The 17651-nt window shown below is 44.1% G+C and overlaps 1 protein-coding gene across 1 annotated transcript; it reads right to left on the bottom strand.

The window, feature by feature from the left end:
• Positions 1 to 169: 169 nt before the first annotated feature.
• LOC109519201 (collagen alpha-1(XVI) chain-like) lies at positions 170 to 17505 on the bottom strand. Its single transcript, XM_019875601.1, has 47 exons — positions 17463 to 17505; positions 17093 to 17128; positions 16954 to 17007; positions 16749 to 16799; positions 16533 to 16676; positions 16386 to 16421; positions 15471 to 15578; positions 15167 to 15289; positions 15028 to 15081; positions 14918 to 14959; positions 13233 to 13268; positions 13103 to 13156; positions 12941 to 13009; positions 12800 to 12853; positions 11821 to 11847; positions 11221 to 11277; positions 10630 to 10674; positions 10471 to 10542; positions 9667 to 9720; positions 8425 to 8475; positions 8217 to 8336; positions 8042 to 8074; positions 7899 to 7970; positions 7776 to 7820; positions 7446 to 7490; positions 7252 to 7305; positions 7121 to 7174; positions 6943 to 6996; positions 6821 to 6865; positions 6687 to 6740; positions 6582 to 6617; positions 6434 to 6496; positions 6291 to 6362; positions 6147 to 6200; positions 5971 to 6015; positions 4891 to 4935; positions 4661 to 4714; positions 4512 to 4565; positions 4369 to 4419; positions 4120 to 4209; positions 3982 to 4017; positions 3840 to 3884; positions 2840 to 3037; positions 2675 to 2738; positions 2179 to 2355; positions 2022 to 2099; positions 170 to 1623 (listed from the first exon to the last, which is right to left on the bottom strand). The coding sequence occupies exons 5-47, from the start codon at positions 16569 to 16571 to the stop codon at positions 1430 to 1432; spliced, it is 2853 nt and encodes a 950-aa protein (XP_019731160.1). The 5' UTR covers positions 16572 to 16676; positions 16749 to 16799; positions 16954 to 17007; positions 17093 to 17128; positions 17463 to 17505; the 3' UTR covers positions 170 to 1429.
• Between the last annotated feature and the right edge of the window lie 146 nt (positions 17506 to 17651).

Here is a 17651-nt window from a genome sequence, read left to right as displayed (position 1 = left end):
TCTCATTTGGAGTCTGAATGTGCTTCCTGTGCCACTGTCAACCTTCAGCGGGGTGTCAGCAATGATAAAAGAAGTTATTTATTGTTCTGAACGTAATCGACTGTAAAATCTTTTTTTTTTTTTTTCTGGCTGTTCAAGTCAAACCAAATCAATAAAAAGGAACCTTTTATAAAATTCACTCTTCTTTATTATTATGTAAAAAACCTCTTCCCCTATTATCATTTATATCAATTCAGTCCTTTTTTAGGGGGCGGGGGGGGTTTGCTGCAGCTTGCAATTTGTCAACACTTGTTTGGCAAGTTTCAACATGAGTGCTCATACATACTGTAAATCCTGTCATTTCTAGACATGGGACATACCGATTGCACAAATATAATGCGAATGAAAACAACAACCCTTGCTTTGCATATTTTTTTTTTGTCTCTCAAATGATTTATAAAACAACCTCAGGAAGAAACACGAGTTGCACAGCAATGTCTTGAAACAACATATACACAGCAAGCATATAGAGTGGCATCGTACAGCCATTCAAAACACAGTTGAATTCTGTTTCTGAGAGAAACCACAGTTTTGTTTTTCAAGGCTTGGCTATTCTGAACAATCAGTGGGATACTAAAGCCTAAAAATGCCCCCCCAGGGAGTAGAATAGCATTTTGCTAGCTTGTGAATCCAAAGCTATTGACTTGCATTTAAGACGAACGGCCGCAAATGTTCTAGAAAGCCGAATCGGCATCAAAGCGTGTCCGAACTGTTGCTTGAATGTGAAAAACTGTGAGCGTACTTTTGAATCATGAATTCAATTCTTCACTTGAAATAGGGTGACAAGCTCTCCGCACGTTTGGTGGACAGTATTTCCATGGCGATGGTATGACGTCGCTCATCAAATGTTTCAAAATGTATAAAAAGCTGCTATATATAAATAGAAATATTTACAAAACGGTAAAGCCCTCGAAAAGGGTGCGTACGCATCCATTCTCTTCGAAACCCAATTCAACTACGGAGAACAAACACCACAAGCGCTGAAGCCGTTGTGAAGGTTTGTGAGGCACTGTGATATCAGAGGTGCAAGCAAGCTGCTACAGTACACGTGGCTGCGTTCTAAACTTGACAAAGAAAAAAAACAAAGAAAAAGGGATCCTTTCACCTTCCCGTGGTTGGTTTGAAGGAGTGAAACATGGTGAAGAGAAGGCAAAACAACAACAAAGAATGATATGAGAAAGAAGTGGAATTCATAAGGAAAGAATGATGGAATTGAGATTCACCGCTTAGGTCAAAGTAGGGGAAGAGGAATGTGGATTTTTGCACAAACAAACAAACATGGGCGCTGTTCAATAACAAAGGAAGTTGCCATCTTTAAGTTTGCGGTCAGAATTCCCGGCTTTATGTCCTTTGGTTTGCCCGACCTCTCCCCTCCTTGCCCTCCGCTCGTTTACCAGGGGCCCTTGACAGACGGGCCCTTGGGGCTATATTCCACTTGACGGCTCATGCAGTCTGAAGGGTTACACCGGCCGTCGATTCCCTTTGAACCAGCCGGTCCAGGAGGACCTGGGATTCCAGGAACTCCTTGCTGGCCAACGGAACCTGGGGGTCCCATCTTACCATACCCTGGGGAACCCGGGATACCTGAAAGGTCAAACGCAACCAAATGAAGGACATTCTAGATGATCAAATTCAGCATGAGTTCAATATTACAAAGTGTAATCATAAATGTTCCCGTTTCACTTTGCACTGAAAGCATACTGTCAACAAAATGGTGGGCTGGAAATGGATAAGACCACCCAAACCTGTGATTACAGATGGCTACTTGTAACTGGAGCTATGTAAAGTAGCCCAGCTGTTGATTCCTGACTTAATTATGATGGTAATTAGAACATAAAATGATGACGAGCATAATCATGTTGGAAATTTCTAATCAGTGACTTATAAAACATTTGCAGAATTAACATACTAAAGTGTCAGGAGTGGAGGTTTTTTTCGTGATCTCAAAAACATGCAGTGTGAGGACCAGTTCTATACATCACCTGGTGCTCCTGGCGGTCCGACATCTCCCATTTCACCTACACCCTTATCTCCTTTTGCACCCACTGGGCCCCTTGGTCCTAAAAAGAATTGATTATTTGAAGCACGTGAAACTTTTAAATGACCGATGACAAGTTGGTTGCCGGTTGCTCCTCTCACCAGCTGGGCCTTGGGGTCCAGGTCGACCTAATCGGCCGATCTGGCCTGGGATGCCAGGTGCGCCGGGGGCTCCGGGATTACCGGGAATGCCGTCTTTCCCTGGCGGCCCGGGCCGACCGGGAGATGATACCATTTCTACAGGCATCTGCATACGAGACATGTAGTAGGCCATTCTCTCTGGGGAGATGAGATGCATTGAATTGATTGCACATGAACGATAAATATTCATTGTCAAAGGCGAAAGTGAGCTCAAGAAGAGTCGATGCCGTTCACTTCGACAGTAAACTCTGCCTTGAGAGGCAATAACCTGCTTGATGTCTGTTTTTTAAATAATTGTTTACTAGCTGCCAAACTGTTGTGAAGTGTAATTGAGTTGAGGTTGCTCCTAACATCTAGTTCCTTGCTATAATTGTATCTATAATTATAATAATTAAAAAAAAAAAGGCTCCACTGTTCTGTAAATGCTAGCGTATCAGGGATTGTTGCCTTTCCTCACCATCAAAAATCTTGATGACCTGCTGGCGGATGAAGCTCTTGATTTCATCGTAATTGACAACAGCCTGAGAAATGATGGAAAGCATTGGTCAAAAGTTTCAAACTACTGCAAGTATTTTAATAATAAGAACGTAAGTGAAACGGGTGTGACGGTACTTTCACTCACATCATTTCCCGGTGAGCCTGGAGTTCCAGGTAGTCCAGGGGGGCCGGCTGGGCCAGAGTTTCCCCTCTCCCCTCTGGGCCCCACCGGGCCAATCATCGGCTGTGCATCTTTGGAGTGATATCCCAAGCCTCCACCAGGGGGCCCTGGTCTGCCTCTCTCCCCCGGAGGGCCTCTTTCCCCAGTGGCCCCAGGTTCACCCTTTCCAGAGATGGAGAGACAGCCATTCAATTTGTTCCGCTAATGTTCTCCGTATTTGTATGAAAAGTTGAAAAAAAACTTTCCTCAGAGAGTGAACACAACCGTTTGGATGGCATGTACTAAAGCACAAAAAAAAAAAAAAAAAAAAAAAAAAATGGCTACAACCATATCAATTTCCTTTCCGTAGCACCCTTCACTCTGATTGCATAAAAACACTGAAAACCAGACTTGCCACATTAGGGATAGTGATTTATCGAGGACAAAGGCGCCCGTAATGGACGACCGATGTTTACGTGTCACAGGAAGACAGGCATCTCTTGAAATAGAGAGTGTGGAGAAGAATTGAGGAGTCCGTTTTTGTCTTTCTCCTCTGTGCAGCTAAAACCCTGACAATGGCGTCCTGTCAGCGTGACAAATAGCCTCATCTAGCATCTCCCTCTCATGCTTAATAGCATTATCCCCGAGGCGGCGAATAGCTATATCACTGTACACACAGACTGGAATCCCGTGTCTAAGAAGAGATTGTTGGACGTAGGTGGCCGACTGCCAGTGTGAAGAAGGGTAAACTGAGGTCAGGAGTGAAGATGATTTCGCGAGGAGGATTTGAGAGTGAAAGTACGGCTATGTATGGCATGGGTGCAGAGTGGGCAGAAATGCTGAGAGAACGCATGTTCAGCAGTGCAGTACATTGGCCCGAGCGTCAGTATAACCTAAAGTAGTAAAAAAAAAGGAGCATCGTCCTGCTTTTTGAGATGCTCTGCGGAGCTGATGGAGAGAGAGCACTTGCTGAGATGGCGCTTACCTTTTGACCTGTTTTCCCGTTCTCACCAGGAAGGCCCGCCAAGCCCTGAGGAGGGGGAAAAAAAACAAAAAGGAAAAAAAAAACAGGTGAAATTGCCAGAAAGAAACTGAACACAAGAACTTCAACGCTGGTCGTTACTCACATCTTTACCAGCAGAACCATCATTTCCTGGCTCGCCCTAGAGAGCAACAGACAAGGTAGGAAGAAAACATGTTATATGCCGTATATGTATGGACGTGGGTTCCAACGAGTACATTGTGGGCTGTTGTACAGTGCTTACCATTAATCCTGGGTGACCAGGTGGACCTGGGGTTCCAGGCATTCCTGGAAGACCTCTCTCTCCAATCTGACCTTTATCTCCCTTTATACCCTACAAAACCACAAAATGCATACTAATTCCTGGAGTATTTCAATCATGTTTTGCTACATGTCCTTTGACTCGCCCTCTCCCAAACAAACAAACAAACAAAAAAAAGCAATTAAATGAGTCATCCAGGTCACCATGATAACACGCTTGTGAGAATCTCACCAATCCAGATGGACCGGGAGGTCCTGGGGGTCCAGCTGGACCTGGTGAACCCTGTTGGATAAAATCAAACAGTATAACAGCAGCCCCGCATACATTTGAAGCCCCCCCCCAAAAAAAAGAGTCAAAAATAGAAATGAACCTACAATGTGACCAGATGGTCCCGGTCGTCCCTGAGCTCCTGGCGTGCCGGGATCACCCTGGAAAGGTCACAGATTGAGATCACAGTCATTACTATGGGGCTTTGTCTGCAGAGATAATGGAGCTTCTCTTTTAAGAAGAAGGAAACACTCACCTCGTGCCCTGGTCTACCTGGTGGTCCAGGTGGGCCTGAAATTCCAGCTTCCCCCTGGAGGTGCGAGAGTGTCATAAAAAGTGTCAGCAAAGGTAGAATTCACCACTCAGTTAATAATCACTTGGACACTATCAAACTAGAGTTCAATAATCAAATGTTCACTTCCTGGCACCATTTTCTACAATTGCAAATGTAAGAAAAAAAAAAGACAAAAGTAATAATCGGCCAACCTTTGGTCCTGGAAATCCAGTGTGGCCAGTTTTCCCTTTGAATCCCTGACGAGAGATGTCAGCAAAGACACAATTAGGATAAAAACAAAATAAATAAATGACACAAAAAAATCTCTGCAAGTTGAAATCAAGCATACGATTGGTTGATTTCCGTTAGGAAAATCAACAACCGGGGAGGAAGACAATCAACTTTATTGCCTTGCACAGGGACGACGGTGACTGTACATGTGTGACCGTCAGGGAAAATACGGTAAAATGAGAACATCTCAAATTGCCAGAAGCACTTATGTTACTATCCCTGTAATGGTCATACAATCCAACTATTCACATGAATATAGATATGATCATGGCGGATAATGGTCCACATGATGATCATCGTAATTGTGTTTGCGCACGTTCAATTGCTCGTAAAACAGGATACCTTGCAGCTCTGGCTGATGGAAATCTCATTAGGGTGGAAAATATTTGGTGATAAAACATTGACTACGACACAAACAGGATTAGCTTGTTTGCGGACTAAATCTTTTTGCCAAAATGTGAAGGACTCAAACATGTTATGGTTCTGTCAGTGAAGTCGAGAGCAAGGTTTAGGGAGGACTTGCTTGAAAAAAAAAAAAAGAAAGAAAAAGAAAATGATTTCTGGCACTTGATATGCAGAATGTGTATGCATGTTTCAACTTATGTTAGGTTAAGGCTAACAAAACCAGCAAGTTCTACGTAGCTGTGAACGACTTTTTAGTTGAATGAGAATGAGCTCGTGTGCTATTCCATCCTCATTGTATGTAAACATTGCGCTAATCATCAGACCGCCCTTATTTGCATTTAGTACACGACAACCCAACATGCTTCATTTGCTTTTTCGCAAGCAGGAAATTGAACAATGTCTGCCGTGCATATCTAAATCAAGCTTTTTTTTTTTTCATTTAACCAACATACTGTTTTTATTTTCTTCTTAATTCTGCGCAGGGTCAACACTCTTCATTACGTATTGGATTTAATTCTACCAAGGCTTTTTTTTGTGTGTAATACACAGCAAGATGGCCTTATTAGACAATGAAGAACTCTGAAGGTGCTACCCACTGGCATTCCTCGTGGGCCGGCTGGTCCCGGTGGGCCCAGCTCTCCCTGGCAAGAAAACAAACAGTCACACAACAAATAAAGATAAAATGAAGAAAGCCTGCCCAGAACAGCTGCAAACAGGAAACTGGCCCCAATCCCCACCCCCCTATATCTATAAAATCTGCATATAAACATACCCGAAGCCCTGGTTTTCCGTCTTTTCCGTGAACTCCCTCGATGCCAGGAGGACCCTTTAATTGCAAACACCAGCCGCTGAGATCTCATCATGGAATAATATGGCTCAAATGTAAAAGATGTTGAGTTATTAATATTGTTTCTACCATTAGTCCTGGGGAGCCTGATGAGCCTGGGGGTCCAGTTGATCCTTGAGAACCTTGCGCACCATCATTGCCCTGTGAAAGAGAGAACAGAATCAATTCGTATCTTGGTACAATACATAATTGAATGCATACAAGATACTCACCTTTTCACCCTTGAGTCCTGGGGGTCCTTCTCTTCCAATTTTGCCAGCAAGGCCAGGTGGGCCCTGAATATACATGAACGATTTCAGAGTTATACAGAAAGTAATAAAGCGTACGCGTATAGTGAAGCGGTAAAGCATAAAATCCTACCGGCGTTCCAGGGAATCCGGGTTGTCCTTGAAAGCCCTTCAAACGTAACAGAACATAAATATCACACGATTCAGTTTTGTATGCCGTAATGTTGCTCACATCTACCTGATCACCCTTTGGTCCAACAGGTCCTGCTGGCCCTGTGTCTCCTTTACCTCCCTAAAACCAAAGACGGGATTTATGATTGATGTCTGTCGATAAGCTATTGATGCAAAAACAATGCATCATGAAACACTGACCGGTGCGCCCGCCTGTCCTTGGTACCCGGGGAGACCCGAAGGACCCTACAGCAGAAGATAACGTGAAACACTCACGGAAAGACTCTGTGTATATGAGAAGGCTGACATTGTGGTTCCTGTACCAATTCTCCTTTCTGACCGCTCGTCCCTGGGCTCCCGCGTTCACCCTTCAGTCCCTGGGAAGAAAATGGAGGCCAGTCAATCAATTCCGGGTCACATCGCAGAGTCAACCCCGCCACTTTGTACCCAACCAAGCGGTCAGATCTCTGTCAGTGTTATTCTTCTGAGGATTTCACTTACTGGCATTCCCGGAGGCCCCATGGATCCAGGATAGCCTGGCGTCCCTGAAGGGCCCTGAGGGAGGGATTGCCCAAATCATGATTTCATTTCCACACAACATCATTGGAAGGCACTGGTAGGCAGATACTTTCCTGTTCACCCTTGATTCCGGCGATGCCAGCTGACCCTTGTTCGCCTTGCGGACCCTGACGATATATGTTTGTAAAAGGGAGATGCAAAGGTCGATGAACATTTTCAGTGTATAGAACTGATGTAAGTAAGAACCTTAAAGGACTTTCAACAAAAGTCGGATAAAAATGAAATTAACGGTGTGAATGAAACATACAGGTGAGCCAGATGGGCCCGGAGGACCTGGGAAACCTGGAGGGCCCTGTGAACAAATGGCAAGATGCAAATAAATACGGACATAGGCTAAACATAAACACAGGTTTGAACTTGTTACAATACCTAATGTCAAATAAATACATCCAACGCATAATTTGTCGCAATTGTATTGAACAAGATTTTTAGCGAGTCCAGCTGGTGACAGTGTGTACCCCATGGCCTTGAATGATTAGATTTGCTCACGAATACATAGAACACGCTAACGACAGAAAAGCTCGAACTTGAAAAGACACTTTCAATGAGTCAAATCTGTACTGCGCGAAATCCTCACCATGTTTCCTGGAAGTCCAGCTTGTCCTCTGTCCCCTTGTATACCCTGTAGAAAAGATTAAGAAACAACGTTTCTTCACGTGAAAAAAGGACACGCACGGTAGCCCGGCAAATGCCTACTCACAGGCTCCCCGCGTATTCCCTGTGAGCCTGGCACCCCTGGAACGCCGGGTGATCCTGTACAGGAGCAGGGATCCTACAACGCCCAAGAAATAAATATCAAGAAACCTTCACACAATTCCGCTGCGCTTGTGTCAATTGTCTGACCCTCGGATCTGTTGCCTGTAGTTTCTCCAGACACTGTAAGCAGACAAGATAGATGTGCAATACGTTATTGTTTACCCATCAACAACAACAAAAAAGTATATGATGCCAAAATAATGTTTTTTGTCTCATACTTTGATGAACAAGCTAAAATAAGATGTTTTTTTTTTTTTCTTACGCTATCACAGTTATCCAAGGGTGTGACGCCAGGCTTGCCCTGGTCTCCCTTTTCTCCTTTGGCCCCAGCCATACCTGGCACCCCTGGCATCCCTTGGGAGCAGTCCCCGACACAGGCTTTCTGCATTTTGGCGTAAATGAGAAGAAGAAGAATCAATGTTGAAAACAATTTCTCAGCATGAACAGAAGGGGATATCAAATCAACTCACATCTTGATCTTCGTCAGAAGCATCTTGAGGCAGCAGCTGCAAGTCAGGCCTCTGCAAAAATTGACTTTCAATGAGTTTTCATTTTGGAATTTCAATGCATAAGAGACCACAGCGACTCATGCGGTATGAGGCTCGTTCACTTTTTGGTACATTGTGGAGTGCATAGTAGGGTGGCACAACTAAAATGAATCAATTGTGTTGCATTTTCATAAATGTGCATGATAAAAATGAACTGTCACCAAAAGGAGTCTTGCTTTAATTAATTTAGTTCATTAAACAAAAGCATCACAAGCAAAAAAAAAAAACAACAACAACAAAAAAACAACAAAAAACCCCCATCTTTATTCTTAAAAAAAGAAAAAAAAAAACGGCTTGTGCCAGCCACCGGTGGTGTCTTAGATTAAAAAAAGAAATTAAACGGTCAACTCCCAAGCACCGAAACAGAGGCGCAAATGTTGTGATGTGATGATGTATTCACCAACGCGAGGTCAAACCGACCTTTTCAACCTTTCAGACTTTTTCTGTGCAATGTAAGATCTTTTTTTTTGTTCTCTGAAATCAGAAGTTTGATATGCAGAGCGGCTAATATGCATCATCTTCAATATCAATGGCAGAGCCGTCACATAATATGCAAGCTATTTGTGTTCATTGTAGGGTAGAGTGATGTGTAGACTGAAAATGTTGAATCGTAGGAAACATGTAAAGGTTTGGAATGAAAAAGCAGCAGTTCAAGTTGGAATGTTTTGAATCAGTCAAGAATTGTAGAAGTAGTTGAAACTTGAAAAAAAGTAGAAGAAACCCTTAACCTTAACCCGAGTCCGCACCTGCAGATGAGTGGGTGCATAAAGTGCAATTACGCCAGTGAAAATGTGGAATTTTTGCTATGTGGGAATTGTGTGGATGTTGGAAATGAACCCCAAGGTGAATTGAATTAGTTGCACATTTAGAATTTGGAATGAGAGCAAATTGTTGACTGTCTCGTTGCAAATGAATGGGGATTTTATGGGGTGAGAAATGTGGAATTGTGGGAAAAAAATGTCAATGTTTGGAATGAGAAAAGGATCAGCTCGCAAGATGTGAATTCTTCACATTCACATTCAGCATTCACACAAAAGGCAGGCATATCGTGACAGGGTCTTCTCTTGGAAAGAGACAGTCATGTGATCACTGTTCTTGGGGTGTTCATTGCACAGTCAGTAGAAGAATGCCACCTCAACTCCTTGTCTCTCTAATTTTACTTACAACGTATCCAGGCAAACCCGGTTTCCCTGGTATCCCGTCGCTTCCAGGGATACCCTGAAAGAAGGAACTGAGGTTGAACTGATTTGTTGCCAATCGAGGGATAACCACTCCCATCTCCACGAGAGGTCAAAGTAGAGTCAAAGGATGAGGGATCAAAAACGATTGGAACCTGTTCCTTCTCGTTTGGGTTCCGGGTATGTACAGGCCAAAGGCATGAATATTTCATGAGTCCCATTAAAAAAGAATAATAATGAGAATTTGCATCACAAAGGAGTGAATATTTCTCAATTGTTTGTGGAAAAAAAACACTCTAGTTAGTGATGACTATCCCCCATCACCACGTTTTTGTTTTTTTTTTTGTGTATTTTTTAAACACCTTTGACTCTTGGAGCACAGACCCCAGTAACACTTTATTTGAAGGCATATCAGATATAAATCAAACAATGCACCTACAGCTGATATCGAACGGAAGACCTTCAAATAAGAGTTTATGTCGAGACCGACATTAAACAAAGTTGGCTCAGTTGCGCTTCAAGGTGCATTGAAGCATGAAGCATTAGTGCATTTTTATCGCCAAATGTTGATGACTCGGGTTGCACACCTGCCATTCCCTGAGCTAATTCCAGCATGCGTTTTATGAGCCATCAATTGTCGAAGCGTGTCATATCCTCACTTAAGGACCCCAACCAAGCAAGCTGAAAGCCTCAACTGGAAGTAGCGTGATGTTCAATTCAGGGCAAAACATCTACCGCTGAATTGAACCGGAGAGAGAATCCCCCACCAGCCTGATCCCATGTCTCTTACCTGAGGTCCTTGAAGTCCGTTGGCACCGTGAGGCCCAGGTGGGCCCGGTGGGCCCGGTGGTCCTGGGGGTCCCTGCAACACATAGCATAACGCAAGCAAAACATAACATTGCGCATTCATAATGCAATAAAATGAACGCTACCGGCACACGGATCAAACCTGAGGGCCAGGCTGCCATGTGCCGGTCACAGCCCCGGGGGCTCCCTGGAAGGAGAAAGGCATCAAAATCAAGCCATTGCTCAAACAGGATGCAGATAGCACTCACAAGTCGAAAAGTGAAAAACTCGACTCTCAACTCAACTGCATTTCGAGAGCACTTTAAAACAACCAGCGCTGTAATCAAAGTCCCGGACACGGCGCAAGAATAATTCATACAGCAACAAACAATAAATGTTAGAAAGCACAAAAACAGTCAAACTAAAAATCAAGTCACGCGCCAAGTCAAAAGCCAAAGAATAAAAATACAATGGGAGCCAGTGAAGGGAGGCCAGAGTAGGAGTGATGTGCTCCCGCTTACGAATATCAGCCAAGAGCTGAGCGGCAGCATTCTGGACCAACTGGAGACGCTTCATGGAGGATTAGCTGACTCCAAAGTAAAGTGCATGACAGTAATCCGGCCAGGACGTGATGAATGGGAATGACTGTTTCAAAGTGCTCTTGAGAAAGGAGAGCCTTGACTATGGCCAGCTGCACTACCGCAAAATGTTCACGTGAAATTTCCGTAAAATCAATGTTTCTGTTTATACTCACAGGTCCTCCTGCACCTGACTGCATTGGCATGATGCAGTTACACTCGCCAGGGTCACCCTAAAAAGAACAAGAATGTAAGTATTGCAGTGCAAGATTAAAAGCCTCTGCATATTGTTAACGTGGCTCCGTGCGTCCCTTCAGTATACATCAAGTACACGTTTCAACAAAAATGATTTGCGTCATCTCCTTTGAATGCGGTTGACTGAACCGTATCCTCTCACTTTTTCCCAACAGCTCCTATCCTTCACATTAAAGCCATTTAACTTTTGAAAGTACAACATCGCGACTATTTTCTCTTATCTCACTCAACCGCACATGACCCCTTTGGCTGGGGAATCTGATGAATATGCTAAGTAATAGTCTGAGGCAACTGCTGACAAAAGACTCCAAAACTACTCTTGTTTACCAACCACAATACACTTGTCACCTCGACTGCTTCTCTGTCGATCGCCCCATAGCCAGTGTGCGAATGTGTGTGTGTGTGTGTGTGTGTGTGTGTGTGTGTGTGTGTGTGTGTGTGTGTGTAATTACCATCTGTTCCACCCTCTCATATTCTAACCCCTCAGAGATCACTTCATCCAAAAAAAATGGTAGACTTACCTTGTCCCCCTTAGCTCCGTCAAGTCCCTGCAAGAGAAGACAAACACAGCACACACACGCACGCACTTGTTTGTTAATCAAGAAGAAAGCTCGGGGCCGTGAGCTGGGCACAGATCAGGGGACCGTGGATGTGACGGCAGAAGACAATGCCTCTGTTCGAGATAGAGGCACACATCCTTGGTTATCAGTGTTGCCTAAAATCAAGGGCAATTCTAAAACGGGCGAAAAGAACATGACGCTCGTTGGCAGTACAAGGAGGCAACAAAAGATTTTTACCTTGCCAAACATTGTGTTTTTTTTCTTGTTGTTGTTTTTATTTTCTGTTGAGTGCAATGAACAATGTGTATTGTGTGTAACTTCGATACTACCTGTACTACAGTACTGTGGTTTGGTTCACTTACATGCTAAATATGCATGGCTGCCTATTGGTTGGTTAAGAGAATTCCTACAACTGTGATGTAATGGAACGTTAAAGTAAAATAGGAAAAAGGGAGTCATATTTCAGTCGTGTAACACAGAGACAAGAATATAATAAGCTTGCACGATTTGTTTACGGTTATTAGCACGTAGCACTACTTTGTCTCGTGTTTATGTGTCTTCAACTCATGGATAAGTTCAATACTGGCTCACTGCTATGATGTCACACCATCTATACAGCAGTGTGTTCCGCCCTATATTGAGCCATATTCAAACATTATAAAAATCTCACGGCACACTATCGAACACAAATGCCACCAAATATAGCGTGTATACTGAAATAATGATGATCACATCTCAATTTGCTCACAAACATATTTACTCAGTGTGCAATCTAGGTTGTTTTGTTGAGGACAGAATTATTGTTGTACGGATGGCAACTTCATGGAAGAGCATTTACTTCTAACGGTCACTATACGTCGCTGGCAGAGAGAGATGTTTTTTTTTTTTTCTGTTGTTTTTTTTTTTTTTTTTAAGACAATACATGAACAAAACAACTCACAGGTCTGCCATCAGCTCCAGGAGTTCCGCGGGCGCCCGGGGCACCGTCTCTACCCTGTGGGTGTAAAAGTCAAAAGGGTTGACATCAATCCGTGCATATGCAGCGGTGAAGTGAATGGCTCGGGAAAAGATGCTGTCATACCGGTGGCCCAGTTACTCCGAAGCCCACTGGCCCTTGCGGTCCTGGAGGTCCAGCATCTCCTGTCATGCCCTGCGGATAGGAAAACCCCAATCATGTTCGACTGCATGACTACAAATGGAACACGTTAGGGATAGCAGCCGAGAGTAATAATGAATGGTTGACCTTTTCTCCAACGGGACCTGCAGGGCCGGGTGTTCCTCTGGATCCTGGAGGTCCCTGAATAAAGCATCAATTTTAGATTTTACTCGAAAGAATCAAAACGTCCGACTTAAGCAATGAAGTTCAAACTTACAACAATACCCGGCAGTCCTCTGGGTCCTTCGATGCCCTTTGAAGTACATTGAGAAAAGTGCTGGTCAAAGAGTGGTTTCTCTCCACGATGTTAAGCCAAGTCCATGGTCAAATAAACAATTAAAGTATTTTCTGAATCCATCCTTGGTTTTTTTGAGAGCATTATTATGTTAAATCTGGCAGACATGGAAAATGTAAACACAGACCACACGGAAAAAAAATGATCATCATTTAATATCAGTCCGAATAACGCTAACCTGAACCCATAGGTGGCATTCGTGGCCCGTGGGCCGAATGCGGCCCGGCTCTTACTGCGTGCAAGTAAGAGTAACTTGGAATTAAGAAAATAAAAGCTAAAGTACTTTCAAATTTTGGATATTGCGTGTTGGGCCGCGGCCCGGCTCTTACTGGCCTGCAAAATATTGCTTGGAAAGAATCAAATAAAACCGACTTTCAAAACTGTGCATAGTGCGTGGACTCAAACAGCAGAACTTTTACTTTGAAATCTGTTTACGTTGTGCGTGCGTCGTTTACGTCCAGGTACAGGTGAGACGAATTGTTTGTTTGCGGTGAGCCGGTCGCCGTCGAGGACGACAACGCGAGTCGGCGTTACCCGACGAAGCATGCGGAAAAATGCCGACATTTGACCGAGGATGGGAGAACGCAGATATCCGAAGATGTGCATGCGAAGCTCGAAAAACGACGAGGCTATTTTTCCAAGTGACGCGCAACCGGGGAAGCAGCAACCAGGACCGGCGTTGTGATCGCCCACAACATCGCGAAGGACACGAAGCCGTTTTCGGAGAGGAAATTCGTTCAAGAGTGCTTGGTGGACTCTGCGGCGCTCATCTGGCCGGAGCAACAAAAGAAGATCAACAAATCCAGGTACAGACCCTCTCTTATTACTCCTGAGCATCTGTCATGTGCTGTTTACATCTCCACCTCAAGCATTCAACCTGCTCTGATGCATTGTAGAAGCTCAAAAACGAACTCTGAAACATGCTTGCTTGGATTTTCCTGCAATGTTTGGCAGTTGGGACAAAAATGTTGTTGAGTTGTTGCATGATTAGTGGCATACAAAGACAATGTGGTATCTTCATGGAAAGTTAAAATCAGAAAGCGTTTTGGTGTTCATGTTATGGGAAAAGAGGTACAAATGTTGCACAATTGTTTTGCGGAATTTCACTGAATAGTTTTTTTTTTTTAAAGCAACTGAAGTCTTGCTATCTAACAATAACACATCTCATCAGTGTTTGTAAACAATGTCATTTACTTATTTCAACATAGAAATAGAATCGATAACCAGAGTAGATTTTAAACTTTCGGCCCGGTCCTCCGGGGAAAAATAATTGCTCACCCCTGCCATAACCCTTTCCTTCGGAGGCCGATGACATCTGAGGTATTTTTTTCTTGGTTTTAGTTGGACCTTTGATCTTTTTCTAACATCTTGGCTATAACTGGTTGGAGGTGAGGGGGGGGGGGGTTTGTCATCTTTGGGTTTCTTTGTTCTTGTTATTCTCTCTGTACATATTCTTGTTTTGGATGAGAGCGGGAAACAGCAATATGACCCACATGTGCTACTGACTACAAACACAAAAAGAGATGGGGGATGCAGCTGATAAAAAGAAAAAAAATCATTTGTTTGTTTGTCCATACTGTATTTTATTGCAAGTGATTCTGCCTCACCTGTGCGCCTGGTTGGCCAACTCCTACGGGTCCAGGTTCTCCCTGCGTAGGGCACAGCAACATAATCCTTTATATCCATCACAGCAAAAGCCCAGTAAATTGAATCATACCCTGCTGCCTTTAAGACCAGGAGGACCTTGTATGCCTGGCAAGCCTGGTTTACCCTATGAAAAAAAAAAAAAAAGGCAAAGGTATGTGATGTAATTCGCACCTATTGTCAAGTAAAAACTCCAAACATGCTTTGCGCACATTTTTGCCCGTTTTCCCTGTTCCTGGGGGTCCGGGCTCTCCCCTCTCTCCTTTCGGCCCAGGCACAGCCACACCGTCACCCACTGCAGTGCCCAGAGATGAACAGCTGGTACAAGCTTCACCCTGGCAAAACGCATCAAATCGAAGTTGGATGCAGAACTCTTGAGGAACAACCTGTCATTAGCAAATCCATCAAGAGTATTGGGCATCATCCTTTCGCAACAGCTTCTAAGCAGCAATCATTGAATAACGTTACACTTAAGTCATGCCTTCAGTGGCACCCTAATGGCGGATTGCTCAGTACCTTTTCTCCCTTGAGGCCCGTTTGTCCATCTCGTCCAGGCTCTCCAGGCAGTCCTGGGACTCCAGGAGCACCATTGTCTCCCGTATCCCCTTTGTCACCTTGGTCACCCTGATAAGATGTGCACATCCAAGTATTATTTGTCCATCCATCCATTCTCTCCCGCTTATCGGGGTCGGGTCGCGGGCCCTACAGACTGAGCACTGAAGCCCAGACTCCCCTCTCCCCAGCCACTTCTTTCATAATGTGTTCCCAGGCCAGCCGGGAGACATAATCTCTCCGGCGTGTCGTGGGTCATCCCCAGGGCCGCCCTCCTGCTGGTGGGACATGCCTGGAACACCTCACTAGGGAGGCATCCAGGAGGCATCCTACTCAGATGCCCGAGCCACCTCATCTGTATCCAGGATTTCATTCTTTCGGTCATGGCGGTAGTGAATTGCTCTCTCTCTCTCCTCTCTCTCTCTCTCCCTCTCTCTCTGTCTCTCTCTCTCTATAGTATGTATTACTGGACATATTTTTCATAGTTTTGTATTAGTGGTTAAAATGCTCATGTATCAGTGTGGGTATAGACTACTTGAAACTTTACACAAAGGTTTGAAGTAGAATTTGCAGATAACTTAAAGCAGTCTGGCTCGGTCGATAGCTGAAATGTATTTGGAAGGTAAATGAAAAAGAAAGACCTGATCATCATTTTGGGTCAGACTTTCTGAAATCATCCTTTCATCGCATCTAATCAGTTACGATGGTCCAACGACCTACTTAGGCATTTGAAGCCTGTTTTATGTAGCTTAGGGAAAAAAAAAAAAAAAGCAGGTTTATTTATGTACTTTCCTTTTTCGGCCGAGACAAGGCCTGCTTAATGTTGTGTGAAATAGTTGATGGGACTTGAGTGGGTATCGCAGCCTTTCCGAATCTTACCTTATCTCCTCTCTCTCCAGTAGCACCCGGGGGGCCCTGGGTGGGTGTAACACAGTCATGTGAGCGCGCACTGAGACACATTCTGAAATCTCTCCCGATTTCTTTTTGCAATCTATTTGGCTTGAGCTGAGTCGTTATTATCGGCACCTGTTTGCCTTCCGCTCCAAGGCCCGGAAGTCCGGGCATGCCCGGAGGGCCCGGTTCGCCTGGGTTGCCTCTTGCTCCGTCAGGTATTTTGATGCTGGCAGGTCCGCTGCCAACCTCGTACGGCTGGCACAAGCCACAAACGCCCTTTAGAAGGGCAGAGGTGAAAGAAGGTTAATTTGATGGACATAAAGACACGGTCCCGATGTCTTTTCTTACCGGTTCCCCTTTCTGGCCAGGAAGACTTAGACCAGGCAGTCCGATCTCTCCCTGTAAATAGAACAAAAGAAGGGAGAGCGTGTGACTGAAACATTGAAAAATTGCCATTATTTTTTGTTGATGTTAATTTTGCATACTGGTGGTAAATTGGCGGATATATCGGAATGCAGTTTTTATTTAAAGCAGCACAGGATCCTTTTTGTACCTTTTCACCCTTGACTCCATCCTTGCCGGCAGATCCTTTAGCTCCAAGTTTTCCCTGTTTTTTTTTTTTTGAGACGATAATCTTTTCACGTTTTGACAGGATCACGCATTCTGTTTCAAAGAGCTTCATCCAAACTCACCGGTTTACCATCAGCTCCTCTTCTCCCTGAGTTACCCTGCAGACAAGCCCCCCCACAATCCCCCAAAACATTTTTCAAATTAATAAAACGAGATGTGTCTTTTGAATTGGTAATTCATGGTTCATACTCTGATGCACCTCGGAGACGAGCGTGTCAAATGCATTTACGTCATTGCTATCTTTTCACGAACAACTCAAATTTCTTTAAAAAAAAAAAGGATAGAATCAAAACAGCCCAGTGATTATATTGGTCCTGTAGTTAATTAAAAGACCCATTCAAAAACGAATGAATTCCTCGCATAGAAGTTTTAAGCGGAGCCTACGATTGAGGTCACCTAGTCTGAGCGCCGTTTCTTTTTCCTGTTACTTACCTTCTCTCCTCGTGGGCCAGGTGGTCCTACATTTCCAGCGTGTCCCTGCGGGGGAGGAAAAAGTGAAACAATGCATCATTTTAATGAAGGTCCTTATCGCAGCGCACACATGCAAGGAAAACAACCGATGCAAACAAAAACAAAAATGCACCGATCGTCAAAGAAAGACAATGACCCAATCCATTTCAT

This window comes from Hippocampus comes, unplaced genomic scaffold, assembly GCF_001891065.2.
Source record: "Hippocampus comes isolate QL1 unplaced genomic scaffold, H_comes_QL1_v1.1 scaffold12, whole genome shotgun sequence".
Classification (NCBI taxonomy): domain Eukaryota; kingdom Metazoa; phylum Chordata; class Actinopteri; order Syngnathiformes; family Syngnathidae; genus Hippocampus; species Hippocampus comes.
This window is presented reverse-complemented; position numbering and strand designations above follow the sequence as displayed.